Below are 19766 nucleotides of genomic sequence, written 5' to 3' on the forward strand. Positions count from 1 at the left end.
GCCGGGCCCCCTCTTGCTGCGCCACTTTGCTTTGAATTCTTTAAACCTGCTTAAAGTGGCATGATTCTGCTTTAAATGCATAGTGCAGATCAGGGCCTCAATGTCTTAGGAACCACGAGGGCTTGCAAAGCCCACTTTCGTTGTCCTGCCGTTAATCCCTGCACAACAATGAGTAAACAAATAAACCCCTGTGTTGCAAAATATGAGTCAGCAATATCAAAAGCAGCACAATGGCCAGAAAAAATGGCAATGAGAAAAACGTTCTGAAATAATTCAAAACATCAAAACTAACAAACTGAAGTCTCTGAAAGTCCATAAGTGAATCACGGTGCCAGACTTTACCCGGCGGAGAGCAAGCTGTGAGGCTTTGTATAATCAGCAAATGTCCAATTCTGATGTGCAACTCTGAACTCTGCTGAACAGTGTTTCCGGATAGCAACTGTTTTGTTGAATTCTTCATCAGCCAATTAGTTCAAAACTCATAAGTAGAAAGATATGTAATTTCTTCATTAACCAATCTTTTTTTCGAATAGATATAATATACATGAGAATAAAAAATACTCTGTAAGTGTTCATGCAATTATGTAGTGACTATATGTATATTATATCTATCCGGAAGTATTTTGCTATCCAGAAACACTCTTCAGCAGAGTTCAGTCTGGCACTGTGATTCATTTAAGGACTTTCAGAGATTTCAGTTAGTTTTTATGTTTTGAATTATTCCATAAAGTTTTTCACATTGTAATTGTTTCTGGCCATTGTGTTGCTTTTGATATTGCTGATTAATCCCTGCACGACAGAAATAGAATATAAAAATCTGCTCTTTGGGGAAAGCAGGTCTGTTGAGCAAGACCTGGCCATCAGCTTGAACTACGCGACTTGAATTTGCTGGGATGTGATTGAATATCAGCCGAAAACAGCAACGGCCTGGAAGCGCCCTGCGAGGCTTGCAGCACTCAAAAGATGTTTTGATATAGAAGACGGATCCAAAAGGCACACACACACACCCGGGCTGACTTTTGGAGCATGGCTGGGGTCAATGTGTGTGTGTGTGTGTGTGTGTGTGTGTGTGTGTGTGTGTGTTTGTTCTGTTCCAGGCTGGAGAAAACAAGCACACCCACCGGGTAGTTTTTGGCTCTGTGGACACAACCCAGAGGCTCCAGCCAGTGCACAGTGTCCTGGGAGAGTTGGCCAGCGGTCAAGCATGCCTGTTCCCCTGGCTACAGTGCCGTCACAGCCTCAAGCAGGACACACTTTAACCTTTCTGCTCTTTCCATGGGTCTGAGAAAGTTGGTCGGGCAGTCAGGCCCGTCCCCTTCTCAGGGAAACTCTATCCCCAGGCTAATTCGAGCCACTCAGCAGGGCAGCTGGCTTACAAGAGTTGGAACAGGATGGAGAACCCTTACCTGAATATCCCAGCCCCTGCTCCGTAACTGGAGAGCCTGGAAAATCCGGGGAGAACAAGTCTGTGATGTAGTCAACAGCTTCTCAAAGCCTTCCATCAGCACTGGGAACTTCCTGCCGGGGGGGGGGGTGTGATTGGGAAACATCAGGAACACACTTTGACAACTCTTAAACAGGGTGGGGGGACAAGTCTATAACCCTGGGCCTGAGCAACGATGCTCATATTGGTACCCCAATTGCAGCCAACGCAATCACGGGTTATCGAAACATAGTTGGAAGGGACACCTAGGGTCATCTAGTCTAACCCCCTGCAATGCAGGAATTGTGCCTAAAGCATCCATGATCTGGGGTCATCCAACATCTGTGCAAACATCTCCAGTGAAGGCGAGTCCTTCACCTTTCACCGGTCTTGAAAGACCTCCATTGGCTCCCGGTAGGTTTCTGGGCACAATTAAAAGCGTTGGTGCTGACCTTTAAAGCCCTAAACAGCCTTGGTCCAGTATACCTGAAGGCGCGCCTCCATTGCCATCGTTCTGCCCGGACACTGAGGTCCAGCGCTGCGGGCCTTCTGGTGGTTCCCTCACTGCGAGAAGCCAAGTTACAGGGAACCAGGCAGAGGGCCTTCTCGGTTGTGGCGCCTGCCCTGTGGAACGCCCTCCCATGAGGTGTCAAGGAAATAAACGACTACAGTGGTACCTCATTTTGAGTCTGGGATCCATTCCGGAGCCCCAGATGCTTGACAAAGCGCCGCTCTGCGCACGTGCTTGAGCGGTTTTGCGCTTCTGCACGTGCGCGAGCAGCAAACCCGGAAGTAACCTGATGTCAAAGAGAAAAACAACTACCAGACTTTTAGAAGACATCTGAAGGCAGCCCTGTTTAGGGAAGCTTTTAGTGCTTGACAGACTATTGTATTTTAATATTTTGCTGGAAGCTGCCCAGAGTGGGCAGGGTATAAATAAAAACTATTATTATTCCAAAGGAGCCCATTCCATGGTCAAACAGCTCTTAGTGCAAGTTCTTCCTAGTTTAGTTGGAATCTCCTTTCTTGTCGTTTTAATCCTTTAGTTTGGGTCTTACCCTCTGGAGCAGGCGAAAACAGGCTTGTTCCACCTTCCATGTGATAGCCCTTCAGAAGACAGCTATCATATCACCTCTTGGCCTCCTCTTTTCTAGGCTGAACATACCCAGCTTCTTCAACTGTTCCTCATAAGGCTTAGTTTCCAGAGCCTTTTTCATCTTGGTCACCCTCCTCTGCACACCTCCCAGCATGTCAATATTCCTCTTAAATTGTGATGCCCAGAACTGGATACAGGACTTCGGCGGGGGGGGGGTCTGACCAAGGCTGAATAGAGCAGTACTATTGCTTTTCTTGATCTGGACACTGGATGTAGCCTAGAACAGCATTAGGGTTTTTTTGATGTATGGGCAGAATGTAGACTGTTACCTTAGACAGAGTCAGACCATGAATCTATGGAGCTCTAATGTCTACACTACCAGCAGCTCTCCAGCATTTCAGACAGGGAATCTTCCCCAGCCCTTCCTGCAAAGGCTGGAGCCATTTCCATGCAAATGTGGAGGTTATTGGGTTGTTTTTATTTTGATTATGCATTTTGTGGTTTTATATTTTTATTTGGTGAACCGCCCTGAGACCTGCGGGTAAAGGGCGGTATATAAATTCAATTAATAATGCAACAACACAGTGGTCCTTCCCCAAATATTAAGTGCAGGGGGCACCCACTTATAAGCAGACACAGGCTGGAGAAGGAACGCACCTGCCTGTTTTTCCTAATGTGGAAGCAGAATGTATGCTTCTGCGGCCTGCAGGGATCTGAGCCTGTCACAGGAGACATGAGCTTGCTTCTGTCTTAAGGAAACATCTCTCTTAAGAGTGTAACAGGATCAACACGAAGGTGGGAGGAAAAGTGAAGTATGGAATGTTTGAGGGATTTGGACCAGAAATGTTTGCCTATTTCCCCCCTACAAACTACAGTAGTTTCTTCTGGATTCTTATTAACCACATTGTGATAACTTTAAAAACTGTTAGGGTGTTTTGATTACGTACAGAGGATATCAATCAGCTGAGAAGTCTGGCTCATGAGTCTTCTGCATTGCAACTGCCTTGTCTTAATAAACAAGAGTCTTGAACAGACTTTATTCCAACCACGTTGTGAAAGCTGTTTTTCTTCCACACTAATATCAGTGATGAAAATTACATAATTCTATTTCTTTTAACGATAGCTCCTGCCCACACGGAACAGTATTGACCCATGCAACTGTATTTAGGCTATGGACAAAAAACAGGCAACTGCTTGCTTGGGTGTAGTGTGGAAGGGCCCAAATTTGAGCAATAAGCTAAATGCTTTGCATGCAGGGAACCCCAGTTGCAAATTCCCTTTTTTAAAAAAGGGGCTGCTGGTAGTAGTTAGAAAGATTCCTGCCTTTGCCTTTGAGCCACAAGTGGATTACAAGGGCTAACTTAGCTTCATGTTTGCGCATTCCAGCTCTGGGGAAAAGACGCTGGATGTCCACCACACCCTGGCAGCTCCCCACCAAACAGCCTTAGCTCAATGTCAAAATGAAAACCTATTTGCCCTGAATCTGCCTGTGGTCTCTACTGTGCAGGATGGTCTTTACTGAAAGTCAGCTGGTAAGCAGATCATGGGGGCTTCTGCTAGGCAGGTCAGCGGTCCCAGAAGCATTCGTAAGTGACAGCACAGATCTACCTTTAAATTTGAGCTCCAGTGCCGAGGGCTTTCTGGCGGTTCCCTCATTGTGAGAAGTGCGGTTACAGGGGAACCAGGCAGAGGGCCTTCTCGGTGGTGGCACCCGCCCTGTGGAACGCCCTCCCACCAGATGTCAAAGAGAAGAACAACTACCGGACTTTTAGAAGACATCTGAAGGCAGCCCTGTTTAGGGAAGCTTTGAATGTTTAACAGACTATTGTATTTTAGTGTTTTGTTGGAAGCCGCCCAGTGCGGCTGGGGAAACCCAGCCAGATGGGCGGGGTATAAATATTATTTATTATTATTATTAAGAAACTGAAGTTCAGAGTGTTACTCCCACCTGCAACAAACCAGAAGCAAAAGGCTGCTTTTCACTACTAGCCCAGTCCTGGGATCCTCATGGGTGTTGCAAAGCCAGACCTATTGGGCCCACCTAGCTCATTGTTCCTGACACACACTGGCAGCAGATCTCCAGGTTTTCAGGCAGATTTTCCCAGCCTTACCTGGCACTGCTGGACATTGAACTTGGGACCTTCTGAATGTAAAGTTGCAAATCTTCACGACTGAAACCAAGTTGTTGGAATTTATCCATGAAACTACAGTGGTACCTCGGGTTACATATGCTTCAGGTTACAGACTCCGCTAACAAAGAAATAGTACCTCGGGTTAAGAACTTTGCTTCAGGATGAGAACAGAAATCGTGCTCCGGCGGCATGGTGGCAGCGGGAGGCCCCATTAGCTAAAGTGGTGCTTCAGGTTAAGAGCAGTTTCAGGTTAAGAACGGACCTCTGGAACGAATTAAGTACTTAACCTGAGGTACCACTGTATAGGTGAAAGCAGGGAGGGATAGCACTGATTCTTGTTACACCATTATCCCAAAGGAGGCAAGTAGGGACAGGCTGGGGCTGCCCTGACAGAACCTCATGTGGGGGCATCCCCACGACCCAACTCAAGCGATCCAAACCTGAGCTCTGGCTGAGTAGACAAAGAGCAGAGGCAACATTAACCAGCCTTGTTGGCAGCTGCAAGGAGGGTGCAAGCCCAGCGTCTGGGAAGGTGGTCAACAGCGTGCATCCAATTTGGATCCTAAAATAGCACTTCTATCATACTGCTCAGAAGCCGCTCAACAGCTTTCCTACAAGGATCTCGTTACTCACCTGATGGCTGCAGCACGGCTTACCATTGCAATGCACTGGAAGTCTCTCAGCACAGACCTGCTTAAGATCTGGATCGCAGAACTCTGGGAATTAAAATTCATGGACAAACTAACAACCCCTGTGCAAAGGAGCCAAATGACAAGAAAACCACCCATTTTCAAACAACCTGGCACAGTTATTACATTTATTACATATACAACATCAAAGCAACATTGTTCTATGGTCATGACACACATCAACCTTTGTTTAAAAGCTAAAATCACTGGAAAGTTAAATGTAATTAAAAGAGAAATGTGATGCTTCTGGCTGAATACCGATTCTTGCTTCCTGTATAGGGATGTGAAAATAATAGCACAAAATGGGGGTGGGGAGGAGAAAGAGCATGCATCCATCTCCACCTCAGCTCAGAGAAAAAGAAAGCCTGCCCCCCTCCCCTTGACTGTACACAGTTCCCCATGCTGTGGTACAGGTTTATCAAAAGCACGGTTCCCAGCCAGAGCCAGCGATTAAGGCAGAGGGTCCAGTCCAGGAAACAAGGTCACACAAGAACAAGGAAGTTCTGCACAGCAACTCAAGTCCTAGAGGGTATGTGCAAAATGTTTTGAGGGTTGGGTTTCAGTTACAGAGAGAAATTGAAAAATGACACTTTCCCCCCCCTAGGCTTAGCAGGAAAAGCACTCCCAGTAGTAACGTTTTATATTGCTTAAGTATAATAGTTTATTGATAAACAAGTCAATAAAATACAAAAGGGGGAAAAAACACTATACTAAGAAGGGGGAAAAAAGCACCCCTTGTCTTTTCTTTCTTGGTTACGCATCAGCGTTGAAACCTTTTGGAAAAGTTTGGAGAGTGGGGTACAGTCAGGGGCTGGTTGCTGGCCTTGATCTCCACTGGCTGGTACCTGTGGATGGGGTTGGCTTTGTGTACCTGGGAAGGAAAAGAAGGAGATTCTAAGCACCGTCATCAAAGGAGAAAGTGCTGTTGTCAAGTGGTGCATGCTCTAGTTATCTCCCGCTTGGACTACTGCAACCCGCTCTACGTGGGGCTACCTTTGAAGGTGACCCAGAAACTGCAACTAATCAAGAATGTGGCAGCTAGACTGATGACTGGGAGTGGCCCCGAGACCACATAACACCGGTTCTGAGAGATCTGCATTGGCTCCCAGTACGTTTCCGAGCACAATTCAAAGTGTTGGTGCTGACCTTTAAAGCCCTAAATGGCCTCGGTCCTGTATACCTGAAGGAGCGTCTCCACCCCCATCGTTCCACCCGGACACTGAGATCCAGCGCCGAGGGCCTTCTGGCGGTTCCCTCATTGCGAGAAGTGAGGTTACAGGGAACCAGGCAGAGGGCCTTCTCGGTAGTGGCGCCCACCCTGTGGAACACCCTCCCTTCAGATGCGAAGGAAATAAGCAGCTATCCTATCTTTAAAAGATATCTGAAGGCAGGCCTCTTCAGGGAAGTTTTTAATATTTAACGCTGTACTGTTTTTAACACTTAATTGGGAGCTGCCCAGAGTGGCTGGGGAAACTCAGCCAGATGGGCGGGGTAAAAATAATAAATTTATTTTTATTTTTATTATATTGTCAAGGAACAGCCTTGCTCACCCCCCCCCCCCAAGGAGGGCCAGGGGTGGACTGCAGCCAACCACTGAGAGACTGCGGATGGCGGTGGAGGCATACAAAAGAAAATTGAGCTGTAAGTTCAAGTTAAGCCAATTTCAGTGTGCCTTTGATTGCACCTTCCTGCCTCCCAGTATGTGTAGAAGCAAGAGTCAAGACATCTTGACCCGCCGAGAAGCAGGAACAGTTGTAGGTACCTTAAAAGTCAAAGGAACAGATGAAGCCACTTTATAAAAAGGCAGCTCTCCAACATCTTTCCAGCTCAGAATTAATTGCTGCAAAGTGTAGCAGACATCTGGCTGGGCCTGTTTTCCCAGAAAATCCCCCACACAAGGTAAGAGATCTACCACTGAGCTACAGAGCCGGCTTGGTTGGTTTTAAGACCTTCTGCCAGTAAAAATATTATATATTATGCTATTTTATTTACTGAGTTGCCTGCACTGCTAAGAAAAGATGGGATCCATTGCTGACCCAGCCGCTTAGGCATCTATGATCCAGATTCATGCCCCTCAAGCCACAAGTTCATTTACCAGCTCTTCTCTTAGCTCAGCCAACTCGGCTTTCCTCTGCTCTTCCTCATGACGTCTCGCTGTCTCCTGCAGCCGCGCTTTCTCAGCTTCAAGTTCTGCCATCCGCCTCTCGAATTCCTGCCGCTCTCGGGCGCGCCGCTCTGTGGCCAGCTCAAAGCTTTTTGGAGCTACGGAACCAGAAAGGACACCTGAGTTTCGGAATAGTAGGGGGAACAACTCTTTATGCGGGAAGGTGGTGCCTGTCACGCAAAGCACCCCAATTGCATGTTTGTTTTTCAAAATGGAAGAGCAGCCCTGCTGGATCAGACCAAAGGTCCGTCTAGTGCTAGTCCTTCATCCTACCGGATCCAACTAGAATTTCAGCTGCAAAACTGAGCTTTGCAGAACTGCTTTGAGGCTGGTTGGATGCTTTCTCTTGAAGCTTCATTTGCTAGGATGAAAGGTACAAGGCATTATGTAGACACCTGGCTCCCTGCTCAGACAGGCCCACGGGGCCAACCCGAGGCCTGTGGGAAGCCCACATGCAGGATTCAAGAACAAGAGCCTCTCCTCTCCAGCAATACCTCTTCTAGCATTCAGAAGTATTGCAACCAAGGCTTCAAGGGTGTGGGATGTAACATAAGCAGTCAAGTACAACACTTCCTGTTTGACTAGAGCGGACACAGACAGGGGGATGTTGATCCAGCCAGTTGAACTTCCTGTTACACCTGGTCTGGAGCATCCTCCCCCTGCTGTGACCAGGTAGGTGGGCGTGACCCTTGCAGACCCCACAAAAGGTCCGGTCACGCAGCCACCTTCCTCTTTTGATGCCTTTTCTTCTCTTGGACTGCACTGCTGCCATTAGGGATCCAACTGTGAACTGAATGTGAGTAAAAGTCTTATTACTTTTAAAAGAAGCTTCTTGTATCTTTATTTTTTTTAGGAGGGATAAAAGGGGTCCTACCAGGAATATGCTCCAATCTGAACAAAGCCAGATTGGATTGCTTAAGTAAAGAGATTCAAACCAATCTACCAACTAGCTTCCTGCTGTATACTGGGGAATGTCACTCTGCTGCCGACTCACAAGTGTGAGTTAGGAAGGATGCTATTAAATCAATATATCCTCTCCTAGTACCTACAACATTCCCACAAAGGGCACTGACAATATTCTGTCACCCAAGAGCAAGCTTGCCTCTTCCTTGGAGTAGCCATATGCCGAGCCCTTTGTCCCCAAGGAATCGAGGAATGTAGAGAAGGCTGGAAGCGGTTGCCAGGATTATGACTCCATGCCTTCTGCTTACGCCTGATCTAACTTAGCACTCAATCAACAGCCATGTCTCCACACAGCTGTCAAAAGTTGCTGCCCTCACCTGTTCTTGTGGCAACTGAGATGGGACTTCTCCCTGTCCCCCAGGCACAGATGCAAGCTAACATCACGCAAGGCACCACTTTGGGGTTAAGTGGCTGGGCCCTGAAGGCTGCCCAAAGGAGCCTCACCTGAAAGGACTTTGCTCTCCCTCTTGGGCACAAAAGGTTCCTGGTGCAACACGGTGCTTGGCTGAGCCTTGAAAGAGGCAGCTTCCCTCTGTTGTTTCATCTCTTCCTTGAGCTGTTCAGGAAGGGAGGGAAGTTGGGGGGAAAGAGATTTAAGAGAACCCCAGACACTCCTCACCAAGGCAAACAAAGTCCACAAGGCAGACTGACAAGTCAGCAAAAATAAGGTACTGTGGTCTAGTAACGCTTGGGTTGGCTAGGATTTTAAGAATTTGATTCGGTTTCTTCCTTTCTACCACACGTTATCTAAGACCACGTTTACAGACACTATGCACTTGCACACAAGTACAAATACACACTCCTTGTCATACACACGTGGCCCTTGAGCCATGCGACAACATGCAGCTTGAAAAATCACTAAAAGCAGCAATGATGAGAAGGGACCAGACTCTATACACCCAAGTATTCTTTAAAACAATGTACTTTAAGCAGCAAGTTCCAGGGCTGAAAAGCATTCATTCAACAAGGAGGGCTTATTCCATATAGCTACATCTCTCTCTCTAGGCCAGATGTGGCTAATTTGAGCCTTCCAGATGTTGTTGGACCACAACTACCTTTATTAGCCCTGACCAGTGGCCAAGCGGGCTAGAGTTTGTGCGAGTTGAGGCTCAGTAACATATGGAGGGCTCCAGGTTAACTATCCCTGTTGTAGGAGAAAGCGGGGTGGGGAGTAGAGATACAGATCTTACATTCTTCCCTGTGTGGGTGAGCAATTTTGATGCATAACAGGAAAACCATCTCTAGTAGGATGCTTCCCCCATCTGTTTCTCATGACCCTATCCACACAAGGCCATTTTGGCCAGACAAAACACTGCAGGAAGAGGCCACTAGGATGCTCCCAGTCCAAACACCGGAATCAGCCCCCACAAGTGCAGGGTTGTGCTGGATGCTGCTTCCGATGGCAGCCTCAGACTCTCTCCTCTTCCGATGATGGAAGGGAAATTGTAAAGATGGCCAGGAAGGGCCCCCGGCTCAGCCAGCTGCTCAGCCCCCTCACCTGCTGCTCCCACTGCTCTTGCTTCACAGCTCCTCTCATATCAACAGCCAGTTGGAAGGGCTCCAGCTTGGTGGGGCTCTTGGTCTTCTTTTCTGGAAGGCTGATGTGGTCAAAGTGGGGCAGGGGGAGTGCTTTGAACTTTGGCACCTGCCAACGAAACACAGAACAACGCTCAGCATTGCTGGTGACATGAAGACTTGGAACATAGTAAACACATCAAGTGAAAAGCTCTTGGGGAAAGCTAGGAGAAGTCTTGGAGGCCACCTTCCCTCACCTAATCTTTCAGGTGCAACTTCTCTCTCCTTTTAGATGGAGGCCCTTCCAGCTGCTATAGACTACAATTCCCATCTGCCCCAGCCAGCGTGCCCATGGTGGCTGGGAGTGACAAGAATTGCAGTCCAAAACAGCTGGAGGGCACCAAATTGGGGGAGGCTATTTAGAGATCAATAGGCCCTCCTTCTCCTCTGGTTCCCACCTGGCACCTGAGGTCAGATGGTGACTGGGGAGTCACCATCTGACTGGGCCCTTTTAAGTCGCTGTGCCAGGACTGTGACTAAACATCAGGAAGAACTTTCTGACAGTAAGAGGTGTTCAACAGTGGAAGGGTCTCCCTCGGGAGGTTGTGGAATCTCCTTCCTTGGAGGTTTTTAAGCAGAGGTTGGAAGACCATCTGTCACTGCAGGGGGTTGGGCTAGATGATCCTCAGGGTCCCTTCCAACTCTATGATTCTATGATCTTCTGCCTGAAATCCTGGGTAGCTGGTGGTGGTCAGCACAGACAATACTGAGATAGATGACCCAGCCATGTGACTCCATATGAGGGAGCTTCCTATACTTTGTCAGTACATTATATGCTCACATGGACCATAGATCCCACAAGCGAATCCTCATGGAATAGCAGCAAATAAGGACTGAGATTCTTTGTACAATGTAATGGTGTAAATAAATAGTGGAGCTTACATCTGTAATGTTTTGAAAGATTTTAAGATAATATTTTAGTTTCTTGTTAATTATGTTGCTTTGAATGTATACTTTATATTTGACTTCCTTTATTTCATGTTTTTGGGACGTGGGTGGCGCTGTGGGTTAAACCACAGAGCCTAGGACTTGCCGATCAGAAGGTTGGAGGTTCAAATCCCCACGACGGGATGAGCTCCCGTTGCTCGGTCCCAGCTCCTGCCAACCTAGAAGTTCGAAAGCACGTCAAAGTGCAAGTAGATAAATAGGTACCACTCCGACGTGAAGGTAAATGGCGTTTCCATGCGCTGCTCTGGTTCGCCAGAAGCGGCTTAGTCATGCTGGCCACGTGACCCGGAAGCTGTACGCTGGCTCCCTCGGCCAATAAAACGAGATGAGTGCCACAACCCCAGAGTCGGCCACAACTGGACCTAATGGTCAGGGGTCCCTTTACCTTTACCTATTTCATGTTTTAATGTAGGTTGTAATCAGCTATGAGATTTTTGGGGGGTAAAAATATAAAGCGGTCTAGAAATAGAAATAATAATAATACAGATTGGCATTCACTTTTCTCCAAAAGCCATCTACTTCCCTACAGCTATTTTAGGCAAGTGAGCCTCTACAATGAAGCCTGGATAACTGATGGGAACCTCTGGCCTTCCCTTCTCTGCCAAAGACACTTTTAGAAGCTTGGTCTTAAATCTGATCAATTATAGCAAGGGTGAGGAACCTATGGCTCTGCAGATGTTGATGGACAACAACTCCTTGAGCATTGGCCATGCTGGCAGGGGCTGGTGGGAACTGTTTCTTATTATTTTATATAACACTTAATTGCCAAAGTGGCCTCTAAGCAGTTTACAAATATAAAACCAGTTACACAATAAAACAATTCTGTCAAAACATTAAAATATGGGAGTGGGAGTCCAACAACATCTAGAGGACCCCAGGTTGCCCACCCGTGAGTTAGAGATATAACCAGGAGACTCCTACGTAGCCCAGGGAATGGCCAACATCTGCTTCTGTCTTTTGTGGCCCATTTACATTGAGAATTGTGCAAAGATCCACTTTTGCTTTTGGACAGTAGTGTCAGGAGGAGGATGGCCTCTGCCCCAACAGGAAGAGGGTGTCCCTAAATGAAAAGCACCCACCTCTTCTTTTTGCAATTCTTCAATTTTCTTCTCTTTCTGAAGAAGCCTCTCTTTGTCCCGAGAGTCAAAGGAGAAAGGGCACATCTCCACCTGCCTAGGTTCTGCAGCTTTTGGCTTAAAGGGCACCCCAAAGTACGGCACTGGCTTGGCTTTGATCACAGGCACAACTTCCTCTTCCTGTAGAGAAAAACAGCATGGGAAATGGAGTAGGGAAGGGAACAAAGGCAGCCTCTACTCCCCCACCTGACCTTGTGTGAAGAGTTGAATCTTAAGGAGACTTGGAGAGGGCAGAATGGCTGTTCTTTGGGGAAGGCTCGCCATGGCAAATCCAGGAACCAGTTCAAAAAGGGACTCTAAAAAATCATCCAGCCGCTAGGATATTTACCATTCAGCTGTGTCAGCTGATGGCCCAGAACTGCCTGGTTCCAGGCAAAACACTCACTGAGAAGGGCTGAGCGGCTCATTTGAACCCTAACCCCCATGTCAGGCCCTGGCTGGCTACAGCAGTGAAGCAACACAAGGGTCCCCAACTGCCACGCACTACAGAAAAAGAATCACCTTCACTTTCTCCTCTTTAGCCAGGATGCCAACTCTGTTCTTCAGAGCAAATGCTGGGGACTGTGGAACTGTGGGAGGAAGCAGTTTTTTCTCAGGAACACCCTGCAGGAACAAAACAGCAAGTTGCACTACTGGTGAGTCAGGAAACATGGAGTAGCGTTAAAACAAATTCCCCTTCTACATTTTGCACTGGGACAAATGGTGGAAACACAGCAGTGCCATCTGATGATCAGTTCTGCCCTTAAAAACATAGGGCTCTGTGTGCCCTGCACAAAACCCTCATCTTTGCTCACTCAAGTCTTAACCAAGAGAGAGTTCTGTTAATGTTAGAATCATTTTCAGTGGCCTCCCTGTCCCTTGGACTAGTTTTATTCTGCTCGCCGTGGAAAAAAACCTCTTCTCCCTCTTGCATGCTGCCACTGCTAGCAGGTCAGAGAGCTAGGGAAACAAGGAGTGCTCCTTCCTGTATCCAGAGTGCTCTGAACTGCTCAACCTTTCCAAGAGGTGAGCAAAAGTACTTTCCTTCCCATTGCAGAGCTGGATGGACAGCTTCCAGCCAGAGGCAATAAACCTTCACACACACCCTCCATGCTGCATGGATTGGGGAGACTGGATATCTGCCTGCTCCTGATTGTGTGCATCCATTTGTGCACCAACTTTGCCCCCCGCCCCCACTGGCAGGCAACCCTAAGTTGGGGAGCCAACTGTGGATGCAGCCACTGAGTCCCAAAAGGTGCATCTCCTCTATGACAGGAGCTGGTAAGCATCTGGTTAGGGATGAAGGTGAGAGTGTTCCTGATGGATGTGGGGTAAAAGTAGGCAGTGAGCACAGCAGCCAAGCAAAGAGGCCGAAGGTCCATAGGTGAAAATGTATGAGCAGCAAGCAGTAGACTAGAGCAAGATGACTTGAAGCCAGACAAAGGATTGAAGCTCTTGGCATCCAAAAGGCAAAATGGAGGGCCTGGCGGAATGCAGATAATCAATCATAGATTCAGACCATCTTACTACCAACTTCAGCCCATTTTCCTTTGAGGTTGAAAAACACAAGCTGCAAAGATTACCACCACATCCTCCAGGATTTTAGTCGGACATGGCCTTGAATGGAACTGGAAGTGTTCCTCCTCCTGGTGCTTCTTCTTGCTCTCCCGTTCTTGAATGCGCTTCTCTATTTCCAAATCAAAGCCAACTGGCTTGGTGGGCTCCTTCACTGGAGGCTTCTTGGGCAAGACTGGTGTTCCCTCCAGGATCCGGGGGTTGAGCTCTTGAGCTTTGAACCTGTACCTGCCAGACAACGAAGCAAACGGTGGGACTCCAATGTGGAGTTGAAATTACTCCATGCCATGGGCTGAAGTTGCCTGAAGTTAGCCCATTCCTGTGACACTTCAAAGCTGTGTGTCTGCATTTTGACACTTCTGACTGCAGAAGTTTTGAACTAACCCACAAGGCTCCTCCTGTCTGATAGGCAGATGAGCAGACAGGGTAGTGCTAATGCCTTCTCCCACTCAGAAGGGAGGCTGACCAGCTTTAACATACCCACTCATGTGGGTGTACAAAGCTGCTCTATCCTAAGTCAAACCACCGGCCCATTGAGTCCAATATAAGATGGGGGACACCTGGCTTGTCAGTAGTACATATGAGAATGATTGAGGGGTCTTAGCAGACCACAAGCTTAACATGAGCCAACAGTGTGATGCAGCAGAAAAAACAAAAAACCTAATGCTATTCTAGGCTGCATCAGCAAAAGTAAAGAGTCCAGGTCAAGGGAAGTAATAGTACTGCTCTATTCAGTCTTGGTCAGACACACCTGGAATATTTGAAAATGGCTATCATATCTCCTCTCAATCTCCTCTTTCCCAGGCTAAACATACCCTTGATAATCTTGGTCGTTGTCCTCTACACCCATTCCAACTGGGCACCAGAATTTAAGATATTGATAAGTTGGAATGGGTGTAGAGGACAACGACCAAGATTATCAAGGGCGCTGGGTATGTTTAGCCTGGGAAAGAGGAGACTGAGAGGAGATATGATAGCCATTTTCAAATATCTAAACGGCTATCACAGGGGAGATGGAGCAAGCTTGTTTTCTGCTCTGGAGGGTAGGACTTGTACCAATGGATTCCAATTAAAAGAAGGGAGATTCCAACTAAACATCACAAGAACTGTCTCGGAGTAAAGCTGTTAAACAGTGCAACGGTCTCCCTTGGGAAGTGGTGCTCTCCTTTGTTGGAGATTTTAAAGTTGGATGGCCATCTGTCAGGGATGCTTTAGTTGAGATTCCTGCATTGCAGAGGGTTTGACTAGATGACCCTTGGGGTCCCTACAACTCCACAATTCTATGATTCTATGAGTCATGGGTGATGCTTACTTGCAGCAGCTCTCCAGAGTCTCTCAAAGCTCTACTACTGGACTTCCTTAGCTGGAGAGGCTATAAATTAAACCTGGCACCTACAGGCCAAGCAAGTTCTCAAGCACTAAGGTATGGACCCTCTTCTTCCAGAGGCATTCCTTCCCAGTTTTGTAGATGACACAATCTCAGTTGGAAGATTTGCCATGGAATAGATACAGGCAAGCGCACAAACCAGCCTCTAATCAAGGAAGCCCTTGGGGGTGGGTCTTGCTGCAGTCTCACCCAACATGTCTCCCCAAGTATATTCATACCCTCAAGGGGCTCTGACTACTTTCCCTTACCCCCACTGGACTGCAGGACACAAGCCTGGACATATAAAAAAAATTAAAAAATTGTCCAGTAGCACCATAGAGACCAACTACGTTTGTTTTTGGTATAAGCTTTCATGTGCATGCACACTTCTTCAGATACCAACATGAACATGAAATCCATGCAGAGAGAAGCACTCACACAATTCTGTTTCACTGCCTGGATTCTACACCAAGGACACCACCAGGAGTCCTGAACTCTATTCGGTTCAGAGAGGCGTCATTTGGGCAAAGAGTTGCACTTACTGTTGAAGCTTCTCAATCTCCTCAGCCTCTAACTCAGCAGTGCTCTTGCATTTGACAGGTCTCTGGCGGGTCTTGGTTTCAAGGCGGGGAGTTTTGGGGTTGGTTACCTTGGCCTTAAGTGGCTTTGTTTGGCTTATGCCTGCAAGAACGGAGGGAAATGACCATAAACAAAAGCACAGCTTACAAAGTTATCTTCAAAAAAGCAAGAGGTGCATTTAGCCAACTCTCATATTTGCAAATATGAAATCTTATTGCCTTAGAAAAAAATAAGAAAGTATGGAAAGTGAGGCTGATGTTAGTCCTGATATATTCAACCCTTCCTTGTGCCATCCACAGTTCCCATTTTACATTTTTCCAAGTTTAAGCCTTGTGTCCTTGCCCAACCTCTTCAAATAAAAAGAGGAAGACACAAACCTAAATTCTGATATTAACAGAACGCACACTAGTGGAAGTAACTGAATTTTCTTAGGAAAAGTAAGCACAAGTCTCAATTCCAACTTCAACCTCCTATCTCTGACTGTCTAGTCCCCCTAGAACTGCAAACTTGAAAAATAGCCAACCTATCTTTACTGTGGTTCCTTACTCCTCTTAGAAGGAAAGAAGAGGCACCGCTGTTTAGCAGTCTCCAAGACATGAATAATTGCACCTGATTAATGTCACCAAGTTCAGAGGGACTGTGCTCACAGAGTTCTTCCCACTGTCACAAAGGGGTTCCCAGTCAAGCCACTTGCAGCCTTACCTTCCTCGGTCTTCCTGCTCCTCAGGTGGTAACGTGGTGGGGTGCATTGCTGAAAGTTTCTAACCTGCTGGGCCATTGATACAAATTCTGTGGAAACTTCATCAAACTTCCTTTTGTTGCTTTGGGACAGGTTGAAGGGTTTCGGGACTGTCATACCCTTTGACGCTTGGACCTGTAAGGAGACAGGGCTGGTTTGTTAGCAGAATGTTCTCAAGGCAGGATGTACCTTGGGCATTAGCCCACCAGCTGCGGACAAAATTTACTTGGCCTGCAAGTCTATCTCATTCTAAAGCTCTTAGTGCAGTGCACATTTGGGAGCTTACCTGTGAACGGAATAAATGAATAATTATTCACTTCAGCAGTAGGTGAAATCTGCATATATACATTTTGAAGGCCCATTCCTTTTTAAAAGAAGCAATGCAGAAGCACACGTTTACAGATGTATTGTTCTGAAAGAGGCTAAAGTTGAAGCCTCTTTAACACACCATAAGGAAAGGGCACTATAGAATGGTTAGAGAGGGTCTCATTAAGCAGATATTAACCCCACTAAGTAGGCTACATACATGAGAAAATGTTGTATGCTGTATTGTTTTTAACACTCGGCTGGGAGCCGCCCAGAGTGGCTGGGGAAACTCAGCCAGATGGGTGGGGTATAAATAATAAATTGATGATGATGATGGTTCGCCGTCTGTGTCAAGGTAACACGAGGCCCCAGCAAAAGACTCCAAAATAATCTGCCTCTATTCATTTTTAATTGGCACCTACTTCTTCTTGCCCTATATAGAATTTATTTCTTGCAAATCTTTTCATCTGCAAATCTTTACACCCCAAGAGATGCAACAACAAGCAGTTGAAGGCTCTCTAGCCAGAAGCCTCATTTCTTGATTCTCGTTGCTCTCACCGGAGATGGTGGGTGCCTCCTCAGAGCAGCTTTGAAATCCACCTCCTTATACTCTGTGGTGGGCTGATTTTCGCCATGCTGTTTAATCCTTTCATCTGTGCGGAAGTGGAAATCTACTGGCTTGGTGATATGGGTCACTATCTTCTTGACAGTTTGCCCTGGTGGGGAGAAAGTGGGAGATGAGATTTAGTAAGAAGCATTCCAATGTCCAGGACATGGCAGCTTGAACAACTCAATATGATGTACTCACATTCCATCCAATCAAGACAAATGAAATATTGGGCATACTATGAAGGTTCATTTTCTGAAGGGGATGGAGGAAATCCTCAGATGGGTTGTGCCTCCCACTTGCTCCCCTAGGCAGGACTATGCCAGTTAAGTTGGTGCATTCATTTTCCATCCAAATCAAGATAAATTGCCACACTCGCATACATATAATCTGCTCTAGGTACCACCCATGAAGATTCACATGAACCAGTGAGAGCTCAGTGGGACATGGAAAGAATTTGTGAAAGCCCAGCTTGTAGAGAGTCACAGCCAAGCAGTTTGTCTACTGTTTTCACTTAGGGAGTCGCCAAGACCTCTGCAGACTTTATGGCACAAAGGCTAACTAAAGTGATTAAGAAGCTTAATCAGTCAGTGGGTTTCATTGTTTATAGCCAATGGCCATCACAACGCAGTGCGAGCTCTTAATCACATTCCATAAGAAGAGCCCTGTTGGATCACAGCACAGGTCCACCTAGCCCAGCTTCCTGCTCTCAAAGTGAGTATAGCCAGGTGCTCCAGCGGGAAGCTCAAAAGCAGGCCCTGAGTGAAACAAGTCTTCTCACTTGTGATTCCCAGCAGCTGGTATTCAGAGGGATGCTGCCTCTGGCAGTGGAGGTAGAAGATAGTCCTTCCAAGGTGGCTAGTCCCAAGAAATATTGAGAATTAATTCCCTTTCTGCTTTGTGTTTATATCTAGATTGTTAGACTGAAAGGCAGGAGTGGACCATGCATTTTATGCATTTACAGTGGCTAGCATGGCTTAGGTGCATCTATAAATAAGCCATGACGACGACGAGAAAAGCCACCCAAGGGTGGGGGGAGTAGAGCAACTTTAGAGGTCTGTAAAGTGACTCCCTTTTCACTCAGTTCGCAGAGAGGTTTCCCATAACACTAGAATTTGGAAGTGTCCAATGAATCCAGTTGGAAGCAGGTTCAGGACAGATGACAAAGAAGCACTCAATACACAACTTTTGGTAGCCCCTCCAAGTTACAGCTTAAGAAGTGCTGCCAGTGGCCCACGGTGCCAGATACCTGCCTGGCAGACAGAGATTACCTGTGCCCAGCAAGGCCTTTCAAGGCTGGGACTAACACCTGCATTAGGAAGTGCATGACTATAGTCGTGAGAAAGCTCCTAGGAATAATGTATTTCAGAACATTCAGCTGCAGACAAACTACGATCATATGGCACAATCACATTAAGGATAGCCACACACAAGGTTGTTTTGCCCAAGGCCAATGTGCCAGCAGAAGGGTCCATGGGGAGGGGGGAAAGAGCAAGCTCCATGCCGGCCTGCTTGTACACCAGGCAAAATACTTTTTAGAAACCTTCCTTCCTGACTGCCATCTGAGATAAAATGGGTGAAACTGGAGATGACCTCAGTTCTGGCATCCCAGTTGTGGGGTCCTTTCCCCAGGGGAAAGCCTTCTGTGGCAGGCGAGAGACACACTTTTCATGAGAAGGGCCAAATACCCTTTCAGAGACCACAGTAAGAGGAGAAGTGGGCACAGCAACAAACGTAAATTTCACAGGCGGCTAGTTTCTACAACACACGCTTTGTATCCTCCTTTCACACAAACAGGAGTCATGAGCAGAGTTAAAGGACACATTCCAGCGAGGCAAAAAAACAAAACAAAACCCTGGGTGTGAAATGGGACCAGTGAGGGATCTGGCAATTCTAAGGACCACCTTCAGCCCATGGCCTGAGGTTTGCCACTCCCTTTTTATGACACCAACAGCCTTTCTATCTCCTAAAGCTATGATGTTGTGCTGTTTTTAACTTTAACTCCTCTAGTGTTTTTACGCTGCTGGAAACGTCCTATTTTACCCAGTATAACAGTTCCAGACAGGGGCGCCGACTTGCCCCCCACATTGAGGGGGCTGCTGTCATGTGACACTTCATGTGATACTGTCCGGTGTTTGCCCGGAGGGCCAAAAAATATTGATGAAGCTGAAACGCCCTCCACCCCCTATACCCAATGCTGCTGGTTCCAGATTTTATTTTATATTATAGTGGTACCTCAGTTTACGAACAGCCCTGTTTACGAACTATTTGGTTTATGAACTCCGCAAAACTGTGAACTTTGCCTCGGTCTACAAATGGAAGCCGAACGGTGGAAGGCCACTGGCGGCGGGAGGCCTCATTAGGGAAAGCGCGGCTCAGTTTAAGAACGGATTTGGTTTAAGAACGGACTTCAGGAATGGATAAGTTCGTAAACCGAGATAGTCATACCTCGGGTTACAAACGCTGTGGGCTGTGCATTTTCGGGTTGC

The 19766-nt window shown here is 47.0% G+C and overlaps 1 protein-coding gene across 4 annotated transcripts in view; it reads right to left on the reverse strand.

The window, feature by feature from the left end:
* Nucleotides 1–5435: 5435 nt before the first annotated feature.
* The window catches only part of TPX2 (TPX2 microtubule nucleation factor), a 30018-nt gene continuing 15687 nt past the window's right edge, over nucleotides 5436–19766 (reverse strand). For 3 of the 4 annotated variants that reach the window (XM_081011169.1, XM_081011170.1, XM_081011171.1), the window contains exons 7-16: nucleotides 17229–17386; nucleotides 16328–16499; nucleotides 15589–15727; nucleotides 13689–13908; nucleotides 12628–12729; nucleotides 12070–12246; nucleotides 9966–10112; nucleotides 8912–9023; nucleotides 7436–7623; nucleotides 5436–6211 (exon numbers count right to left, since the gene is read on the reverse strand). In XM_081011169.1, coding sequence (XP_080867295.1) covers nucleotides 6101–6211; nucleotides 7436–7623; nucleotides 8912–9023; nucleotides 9966–10112; nucleotides 12070–12246; nucleotides 12628–12729; nucleotides 13689–13908; nucleotides 15589–15727; nucleotides 16328–16499; nucleotides 17229–17386 — 1526 coding nt within the window. In that variant the 3' untranslated portion in view covers nucleotides 5436–6100. The remainder of the gene's footprint in view (nucleotides 6212–7435; nucleotides 7624–8911; nucleotides 9024–9965; nucleotides 10113–12069; nucleotides 12247–12627; nucleotides 12730–13688; nucleotides 13909–15588; nucleotides 15728–16327; nucleotides 16500–17228; nucleotides 17387–19766) is intronic. The other variant, XM_081011172.1, reaches the window with a different exon arrangement.

Source organism: Podarcis pityusensis (genome assembly GCF_964106645.2).
Source record: "Podarcis pityusensis genome assembly, chromosome: 6".
NCBI lineage: Eukaryota > Metazoa > Chordata > Lepidosauria > Squamata > Lacertidae > Podarcis > Podarcis pityusensis.